The 11,083-nt window shown below is 34.3% G+C and overlaps 1 protein-coding gene across 1 annotated transcript; it reads left to right on the top strand.

The window, feature by feature from the left end:
- The first annotated feature begins 7,315 nt into the window (after positions 1-7,315).
- LOC122043432 (protein GOS9-like) lies at positions 7,316-8,506 on the top strand. Its single transcript, XM_042604031.1, has 3 exons — positions 7,316-7,753; positions 7,871-8,073; positions 8,153-8,506. Exons 1-3 carry the CDS (start codon positions 7,489-7,491, stop codon positions 8,390-8,392), a joined length of 708 nt encoding a protein of 235 aa, XP_042459965.1. The 5' UTR covers positions 7,316-7,488; the 3' UTR covers positions 8,393-8,506.
- Positions 8,507-11,083: the final 2,577 nt, after the last annotated feature.

Here is an 11,083-nt window from a genome sequence, read left to right as displayed (position 1 = left end):
ATTTTTATATTTTTTAATATAGGATTTTAATTGTATCCTCAATAATTTTCCCTTTCAAATGAAACACGACAATTACTTTTATGGTTCAAATTTTCTCGTAAGCATTCAGTTATCCTGACCTAGTTCGAGCCTTCCCCACAAATATCCTGTCACTCTTGACCTCCTCCGATCCTCCCCGTGAGTATCCGATTATTGTAATATGCTCCGGACCTTTCCGTGAATATTCGATCATCCTGACCTGTTCTACGTCTCTCCATAAGTATTCAGTCAGCCTGACCTACTTCAAACCCCACTTTAAGCCTACGATCATATTTAGGGCCTCATCGTAATTAACTTTATTCATAGTTATCCCATATAACATCTAGTCTGGACCATGATTTAATATCATTTATTTAATATCATTTATTAAGTCAAATAAGAATTTACACCTATAGTAAAAAAAAATATTCCATATCTTTTAGCGTGAAACTTTGATTCTACCAATAACGAGAACTAAAAAGTAATTAATTGTAATGCCCGAAAATTCTCAAAATAATTATTAGAAATATCCTAGTATTTTTCTGAAATTTTAAGATATTTTTACAGAATTTTTAGAGTAGCGGAAGTAAAACGAAAACAGCCTACGTGGAAATTGACCCCGAGACCTATGGGTCCTACGACTTATAGCAGACTCTAGTAACCAAGTGAACCCAGCAGGGTCATGCTGAAAGAAGAGGGAATCAATTATATTTATATTTAAGTTGGCCGAATTAACCACTTAATATAAATAGGGAAATAATTTAGTGAAGAGTTATTTTTGATCGTAACTCTTCTCCTCCTCACCCTAACCTCACGCCGCCCCTCCCTCTCCTCTTCTTCTCTCGGCGCCAACCACAAGCACACCTAGGGATTTCGTCCCTAGGGCCATAGGAGGACTTTCCAGCGACATCTTGGATACGAGGACGCTCCCCTCCGCGAGAGGAACGCATAGACGCGAGAAGATCGTCGAAAGGATCATCTTCTCCGGAAATCTAGCGATTAGAATCATAAGAAACTTCGAGCAGGAGGTAAGAAACCCCTCACCTGCAGTATAAGTAGCTTCCGTGTAAATTCCATGTTTTAGTTAGTAGTATATAGCTTTTCAGCACAAAGGATGCGAATTAGCACACACCAAGTGTTCGATTAAATTACTAGCACAGTTAAAATACAACTTAGGCATTTTAATAGCATAGTTAAATGCAATAGAAGCATTCCATAGCTTATATAGTCTTGCTACAGCTTTTACAGGACTAGATGTCCCATTGGTGGGCTCCCACAGTCGCCTCTAGGTTTAGATAACCTAGTTTTGGGTTTAGACAACCTAGTAAAAGCAAGACAAGAATTTATTAGCTTATGTTCAGTATTTTACTTTCTCAGTGGCACTGTACTGGATTAGATATCCATTGGGTTGGGCTCCCACAGTCGTCCCTAGGTTCAGATAACCTAGTAACCCTGCTAAATTCGGGACTTACAAACCCGGGTCTAGTTAGGGATGCGCGCATAGCAAGTACAGTTGTCGGGTCCAAACAGCAGCTTGATTATTATTTTAATCTACTTATGAATATAGTTTTCAAACATTACAAATTAGTCATGTGAGTTCAGTTCAGTTTTAGCATCAGATTAGTGTTTGCTTAGCTCAGCTTTAGTATCAGTTTAGCTTTCTATTGATACAACATGACGGTTTATAATTAGCTTTATTGCCATGATCAGTTTCTTAGTCCTATGTGTTGCATGCCATGCCATGTTTAGCATTTTCAGTATGTTTTTCCAAATAGCATATTTTAAAAACATAAATTGCATCGTGTGCATGTTTTAGTGAGGTAGATGGTTTCTTACTAAGCTCTCGAGCTTACAGATACTTTTTCCTTATACTGCAGATAAAGGTAAAGGAAAGATGGACTAGCGGAGGCTAGAGGGCAATGCGATGAAGATGTGTGTAGATGGAACTTAGAATAAGGATCTAGGGAATTTCAGCCAGCTTGTTTTAAGCATTAGAACTTTTAGTTTTTCGTTATTTTGCACTTTGGTATATTAAATGCTATGAATTAGTAAATCACGCACCCTATCATGCTTAGAACCTTAGTTGTGTGAGATTAGAATGCTTTCCAATTGTTTTAGAACTCATATATGTAATCCTGACACGAAACAGTGCTGAAATCAGAGTGTTGGTGGGAAATCAGAAACCCCGATCGATCGGTCGATCGATTGGAGGCTTCTCAATCGATCAGCCAATCGATTGGGAAATTCGTACCGCGAACAGTAGGCGTCTGGATCGATCAGCCGATCGATTCAGCAAATTCTGTCACGAACAGAAGGTTCTGGGATCGATCACTGGATCGATTGGTTAGCCTGGATCAATCAGCCGATCGATCCAGGATATTGCCCGAGCACAGTAGCGTGCTGAATCGATCACTGGATCGATCCAGCTTAAGTCCCGCATACAGTAGTCGGCTGAATCAATCACTGGATCGATTCAACCATTCCAATCGATCTGTGGATCGATTGGGAGGCCTGAAATTAGCAAGGAAACCTTTAGTTCAGCTCTTGACCATCAGGGATGTAAGATATGTCATATATACCTTAGATTACGTCCCTCAGCATATATAGAATCAAGAAATGATACTAGTATAGCAAAATTTTAATTAGTATCGTTTCCGCACTTAGATTTAATGATGGTCAGAGAATAGATTAGCTCAACATAATGTGACGGTCCGACCTTACAGCTTAGTTAGTAGAAAGCGGGTCGTTACATTAATAGGGTATTATCTTTCTCATCCGAAGCAGGACCGGACAGCTTTTAACATGAGGCGCATGAAAGCGACCGCTACAGCCGAAATGATAAATGCTACAATGGAAATGATATATTCAAAATGTCATATGACTAAGCAAATTCAGGGTGAAAATAAAACCTCAATAAAAGCGGTTTTAAAAAAATAATAAAACAACTCGTTGTTAAAATTAAATTAATTCAATTTCATTAAACAATCATCAATTTATTGAAATTATTAAAATTTATTAAAATCATTTTAGTATAGTCAAATTTATATTAAAATTATAATAACAATATATAGTTGATTAGGTATTACAACATTGACTAATGATATAACAGTCCTACAATTAATTAGCTACTGTACTATAATTAATAGTTATTCGGTCATAGGTCAAAACTCTACATATTCGAGCATATCTTTTCCAATGCCTTAGCTACTATACTAATATTAGTAGTCACCAATGATTTATCTCCTCCGTGTTAATCTAGAAATAGATTGATAGAAACGTTAGGATAAACAAATCACCTTATGTCACATTATAATTAATAGCTCTTTGTTCTCTACTATGCAATGGTAGTAAGCTTCCACACTTAATAAAACACCTATGAATCAATTCTTAATTATGGATTAATTTTCTCAAGTGGAAAATAATCCTAGGATGCTGGCTATAGAGTAATGCATCATTCTCATCTCTGAATTTATCCTAATCGTCGATGAAAAATTTTCATAAGATTAAACTGATCAAATTAATCTACTCGAAAAATTAGATACTTAATATATGTTATGTTAAGCACCCCTATGGGTGTCTAGCATGAACGACATGAGTACACGTGGGGTGTCTGAAAGTATTTCCGGCACCCTGAGTGCACTTTGGTGTCCACATTGGGCACCCCTATTAGTACCCATTTATTAGTTTTTTTTTAGATCTTTTATTTTACTACCCATTTATTAGTTATTTGACGTGTACTTTCTTTGTCCTTTTTGGTAATTTAATAGTTTGTGTAAAATTTATCTTTTTACCTATTATTTAATTATTTTTTTTAATTTGATCGATTATTAATTCTTAGAAACAATTGATAAATTTATAAGAAGTATTTTGTTTTTAAATTTAGCAGCCAAAAATATTTTGGATAGGATCTCAATTAAAAATACTAACCAAATATATATTAGCAGGTAAATCTAAAAAATATATATTAAAAAATTATGAACCAAGCAGTTAATTTTAAAATAGTTTATTGGCTATTTGTTAGCCAATAATTTTTTAAAAAAAATACCGACTAAAATAATGACCAGCTAAAATATTTACTAATCATGGATTACCAACTAAATCATGATAATTTTTTTTTTGCTGGTAATATGGATTACCAACTAAAAATGGGATTACCTATCATTTTTATTCGTTGTATAGTAATCCCATTTTTTCCCTAGGGCAATGAAGTATAAAATTGGCGAAAGAAGATAGATTTAGTAGATCTAAAGTGGTCAAGCGTATTGTCTTCTTCAATAATTAATAAATCTTCTTCAGTATCATTAATTGTAGAAATGGTTGATAAATTTATAAAAATGGTTTAGTAGTCTGATTTTAAAATTTAGCCAAATGTATTTTGACATGTAACAAGATTAAAAATACCGATCAAATATATATTTTACCAATAATTTTTTTTAAAAAAATATTTTAAAAAATTACCGATCAAATATATATTTGCATGTTATAGGTCATTTGCTTGGTTGGTAATTTTTTTTAAAAAAAAATCCGGGCAAAATAATAGTCAAGTAAAATATTTACCAAATCATGAATTACCGATTAAGTCCTAGCGAAATTTTGCTACGGGTAATATAGATTACCTGTTATTTTTATTCATCGGAATTTGTAAAATTGTAAATATAGTTTCACATTATAAAATACATAGAAAAGATCATGAGTTTATAAGAGAAAGATATTTCTTTTAGCATGAGACTTTTTTCTGTAAAGTCCAAAAGTAAAATCATGAAAGCTTAGATCTAAAATGGATAATATTAGAGTCCGTATTGCTAGAAAATTTAATCGTCGAGGGACAGAAAGATTAATTTATTACAATCCTACACGATAATCTTATTTTTTTCTCACGGTGTCATAAAGTATAAAATATTTTTCTTATAATGTCATAAAGTATAAAATATGTGAAAGAAGATAGATTCAGTAGACTAAAGTCGTCAGGTTAGGTCTTCTTCAATAAATCCTCCTTGACATCTCATTCAACTTGTAGAAAATTTATAGGTTAAAAAATTAATTATGAGATGAGATAGTTGGAGTAAAAAAAATAATATCGCTAGGTAGGTAAATCATAAGGAATATTTTATTTTAATGTAATGATCCTTTGCATGAGTAGAGTAAGACACCCAACGAGGTACGAGAATGAGAAAGTGGTGCTTAAGGATCTGAATGCATAATTGAGATATTTCGAGAAGCAACTTGTGTTTTGAATATTTAAAAGTCTCTACATATTATAATATAACCATTTTGACAATTCTAATTTAATTTTGTTCTCACTCTAGTTGTCATGAAATTAATTAGATGAAATATATAATTGTGTTACCCTTGGCAGCGATCAAGAAGGTGCTACGATATGATTATGTAGTGATATGACTGATAAAGATTTTCCAGAATATATTATTTTTAACAAACAAATAATTAAACGCGGGGATAAATATACAAATGGTAACAAAAGATAGAATTTATCAGCCCAACACTTTAACACTGTCGGCTCTATAACTATATGTGAAAAGGTAAATTGGGAAGTTGTAGTTGGTTAGCGTGGAGAGTATTTTTTTTTCCTCAATTTTATCGAGATTCGAACCCTTGTCTTATAGTAGTAACTCCTCAATTTTATTGAGATTTAAACCCTTGTCTTATAATGGTAACTCTATCTTGTACTAACCAACTCAAACTTGTGGGCATAGATAAAGGAGGGTTGTGAAACTGACTTTGTGAAATGGTTGGGATGACGATTTCCACTTATATTAAGAGAAATGATTTGCACAAGGAAAAAATTTCAAGGAAAAATTTAAGGATAGATACATAAAATGATGTGACCTATAAAAAAATAAAATGATAGACCATAAATATATGTGTCTATTCTTAAATTTTTTCTTGAGTTTTTTCCTTGAAGATATCACAAATGTACAAATGTACCATAGATACAGGAGGGTTAAAGATTTTACGCACACATGCACGTTATTGTTTCAGTCAACCAACCTATTACTGCCAACCTAACATAATGGACATTTTCGAAGAGGCAGTTGAGAGGTGCCTTTCATATTTGCGCACATAATTGACTTCATTTATTAGAAAAAAACAAACAAAAATAAGAGGACATTTTATAATTCCTCTTTCTCTTGACATCAAATTGAATCTTCAGCTATCATTTCCTTAGAACTCGGCTTGGTATCTTTTTATTAATATTTATTTAGGTGTTCATTTGAAAACATTATAGCAAGAAAGAGAGAGAGAAATGAACAAGAAAAATAAAAGATAATGTTACAGCAGTATTGAATACGAACTTGAATCACCGTGAGAGAAAAGGAAACTAATAGCAATTGAATCTGATATGAGTTGCGCAAGATAAGATCTTATGGACCATATTTCATTGATTGAAAGTCAACAATTCGTAACACTACTTAATTGGAAGGAAGACCAAGAGTCTTGTGATGAATTAGAGACTAAGAAAGGAGAATGACTCTTTTCCACTCGTCAAAATAAAATACAACCTTTCCTTCATTTCTCTAGTTGCATGTATTTGTTTAAATGACACTTAAATGTATACTTGTTTAATTGAACTTTGCTATTAGCAAAGTTTACATAATTAAGGAGATGTAATGGGTGAAGAGAGGCATTTGAAGAATAAGTTCTATTTCCTCTTCCTAAAGACTAAAAGATCTTTTATTGGAGAAATTCTATAGGTCGGTGGTGCTTGGTTGTATCCGATCATTAGTTTTCTCGCCATCAATCGAGAATCGGTGGAGTCGCTATATCCGATTCGGGGTTGGTGGTCGCGGCCTGACATCAGAATCTAACTAAATAATATTTTCAGAATTAATTGGAAGTTTTAGTGATCCCAGTGAATCATATCAGTTGATCCAGCTATATAAGAAATAAAAACGAAAGAGAAAGGGGAGGAACGAAAAACAGAAATAGAAATTAAAGAAAAATCGAAGAGAAGGAAACAATATATTATTTGGTTGCCAGAGATTCATGAGCTTGAGAATATTAAAAATACTAGAAAGAGAGGAGATATTTACAAAAAAAAAAAAATCATAATAAGAGAAAAACTTGATTAAAGTGTTCTATTTGGACTGTATTGCCTTTGTTTATCTAATTGAAATATCCGATTTTAAAAAGACTTTGACTGATTCAACCCACGATGGTAATTATATATATATATATATATATATATATATATATATATATATATATTAAAAATACTTTAACTGATTCAACCCACGATGGTAATTATATATATATATATATAATAACACAGCATATGCAAGTTGGGTATAGATCTATCTATTGATAGATCTATACCCAACTGCACATCAGGCCGTGGGAGCATTTGTCTCTCTGTCTCTTGAGTCTGTAAAAAAGATGTCTCTCCTCTAGCCTTGTCAATCCTCCATCGCTACCAAAGCCTCGATCGGCCTGCTGCTTGCAAGCTAGCTAGCCATGGTTTTTGTCCCTTTTAACCTCACCGTAACCTGCAACAATTGGTTCGGCGGGTTATGGAAATCCGGTGGGCAGCCCAAAACTGATATCAACAAGTTGAAGATAGCAATGAAAGAGCTTAAAGCTGAACCGAACGGTTTCAAAAGTAAGATCGAAGAAGACAATCGCGAAGGACTTACAAGTGAGGAAGCCAAGCAGCGGAAGCGTGACCTGGAGTCATTGGAAGGCCAAGTGGCTGCTATCTATGAGGATTTCACACGCATCAGTGAGCTTTAATTAATTAATTAATTCATTCTCCTATATCTACCTTTCTCTTCTCAATTAACTTGTTTTTACAGTAATTAATGACAAGTTATTAAATTCTGATATCTATATGTTTTAGGGTTCCCAAATATCATCAAGCTTGGGCCATGGGGAGTTGGTGGAGACTGTCACTTTGACATTGGTCGATCTGCGTCCCAAATCACAAAGGTCAGACTCCACACAGGATACATCGTCGATAATTTGGCGATCTCCTATGTTGTCGACGGGAAACATTTTGAAACACGTCGACTAGGCGGCAGCGGTGGCGGCGCCCATCACACGGTACGTGAAGTCGCCAACACGCACTCTACATGGATAGATAGTAAACATCGTTATATCGATCGATCGATCGTTCTTGCAGTTCACACTCGTTCCTGGCGAATATATCAACTCGATGGCTGGATTCGTCGGTGCTTATGAAGGCGAACGTTGTATCTCTCAGCTCAAATTTAAGACCAACTTAGGAAATGCGCATGGGGCTTTTGGGGGAGGAGGCGGCGACGAGTTCACTGTTCCGATCATGCATGGTCGAATTGTTGGGTTCTTTGGCCAGTACGATAAGTATCTAAAGGCGATCGGAGTCTATGTGGCTCTTAATTAATTAATTGGCCATCTATATAAGATTTCAGGATCTCATCATCTCTTCTCTCTTCTTCAATTAATTTGTTGCAGCGTGGGATTGAATATTTAAAAAAATTTGAGAGTTTCATGAATAGTGCTTTGAATGTAAATTGTGGCCTCCTCGGTGGTACGATGGTTAAAACATGGGGTGTTGCCACATGATATTTTGAGGTCAAAACTCGACATGACCGAGCATAACCTCTCTCATGTCTTGGTCATTTGCACTAATGGCTAGTAGCCACCCGTGATTTACCTCCTCCGTGTTGGCCTAGGGACGGGTTGACGGGGGCGCTGGGGGCGAGCGAATCGCCCTTTTTACCACTTGAATGTAAATTGTGTGTCTTTCGTGAGTTCTAATTATAATTTTACGTAGTAAAAGATGATAATATTCATTCCCATTAGATACAAATAGATAAATTACTAGATATTTTGTCTAGCAATAATAGCACATGCAAAGGGTAAGATAATCTACTGAAAATCAACCAAAAATGGAAGGTTTATTTTGCTCTCATTTAATATCACCTTTTTAAAAAATCTAATATTTTTAAATTTTTTAATTGATATAATATATTTGATTAAAAAAATCAATTAAAATTGTTGCATAAGTTTCCTTAGAGGGTGGATATAAGAACCACCTACTACACTTGCAATTTATGATAAATGAAGGGGGGAAAAGTGACAAGTCACTCTATTTGATGGATCTAGTGGTGAATTCCATAGAGGGTACATGAAAATTTGGTACATTATAGCTAATCAAACTTTACAAATGGACCCCTAGATTTTAACCTTGAGTAAACTGATTTATTTTTTCAAACAAAAAGTAAACTTTAAACTCACTTTTTGCACAAAACTATGTTCATGCATATTGAAAACTTGAATGCCAATCGAGAATTTCATTGAAGAATAAGTTATTTGACTTTTTTTTTAATAAAGAATGTTACGTTTTTATTAGAAAAAGAGTTTTTCTAAGGGTAAGGGCAATTTCTTCTCGTAACATGTACATTAGTTGTCATCATGTGAAAGAGGGATAAGAAAAATAAAAGATAACGTTATGAAAATATTAAAATAGCAACTTGAATTAAATAATAGTTTGCGTGGTAGATCATCTCATTTGCTAGCTCGGTTCAATTCATTGTGATGCACAATAATCCGGCTTCATCGATTCTACCTATATAAAATGACAATAATTATCTTGATTCGCCATTAGAAAAATAACTATTTTCAGAAGTGGAAGTTTATGATGATCCTAGTGGATCATCTTGACTTTTCCAATAATTGGTTTTGTTACTTCCGTTTCTGAAAAATAACAACTTCAATCATTATAAGCATTGGCGTAACCAAGATTTAAAATTATCTAGGGTTGATCGTCGGCATTGGTGTTCTTGCGATGATGATTGCGATCGAGTCATGATGACAGGGTAAAGTAGACATGGCTTGTGACAGGGAGAGCAGCGATGACAAAACTATCAACTGGGATAACAATGAATATGATGTCGTGATAGTCAGAGAGAAAGGTAGCGACGACAGGGGCGCGACTACAACTGTGGTAATATCCCCATAGATATAGCGCGCTAATAAGAAGAAGGTTTGTCGCGGTTGTGCTAGTCAAGTTGTGGCTAGACGCATACGAAGAGGGATAAGGAAGGCGGCGACATTGACTGCTCGTGCGATAGATAGAGCAGTACACGTAGGGAGGTGAAGCAACAAATAAGGGAAAAATTAGGTTTAATTAAAATTTTAAGCAATTTAATAGGAAAAAAATAAGGATTGAAATAAAATTATTATCTACCATATGAACTAAAATAAAATGGAGATGTGGCTGAAATAAAATTTCACTTATAAATTTTTAAAAATAGATGGGGCTAGAGCCCACCCTAGCCTAAGAGTGGCTCCGCAAAAGTAATAGTTGACTTGTGCATTTTATCCAAATCATTACAAAAAATAGTCGCGAATAACGACTGAATATTCCGTCGGCATTCCATCGGTAAATGAGATTTCCGACGGAATACCGACGAAATTATTGATATCGGGAAGAATTAGATCGGCGCTAAATTTACCGACGGAAATGATATTCAGTCGGAAACTACCGACAGGATTAATGAATTCCGTCCGTATATATTAACAACAGAAAACTTATCCCGTCGGCAAAGGGCAAACATAATGTAACGGAGGTTACCGACTGTATAAAAGTCAGTCGGTAAATTACTGACGGAATATTGAATTCCATCGGAGGTCACCGACGGAATTCAATATTCTGTCGGCATTTTATCGAATATGCCCTGTTGCAGTTCGATAAATTTCCGACGGAATGTGTATTTCCGTCGGAAATTACCGACAGAATATTAAATTCCGTCAGCAATATGCAATAAAAAATTTGAAATCCCTCCTCTGTATAATTTTTATACAATAAAAACCATCACAAACGATGGTAACACAAACACAAGTCATACATCACAATTCATATATCAATCACAATTCATATATCAATCACAATCCATACAACCAACACAACATACAATATGTTCACAAACAAATGATAAAACTATCTAAAAAACAATACAAAACATACTAATAAGGGGGCATATCTCCAAAATTCAATACAAAATAAAACATAACTATCCAAATATCAAGTACTGACAATCATAAATATCCAAAAGTACAGACAAGTGAA

This window comes from Zingiber officinale, chromosome 2A (genome assembly GCF_018446385.1).
Source record: "Zingiber officinale cultivar Zhangliang chromosome 2A, Zo_v1.1, whole genome shotgun sequence".
Taxonomy (NCBI): Eukaryota; Viridiplantae; Streptophyta; class Magnoliopsida; order Zingiberales; family Zingiberaceae; genus Zingiber; species Zingiber officinale.
Note: the sequence above shows the minus strand (reverse complement) of the source record. Positions and strands in the feature narration are given on the sequence as shown.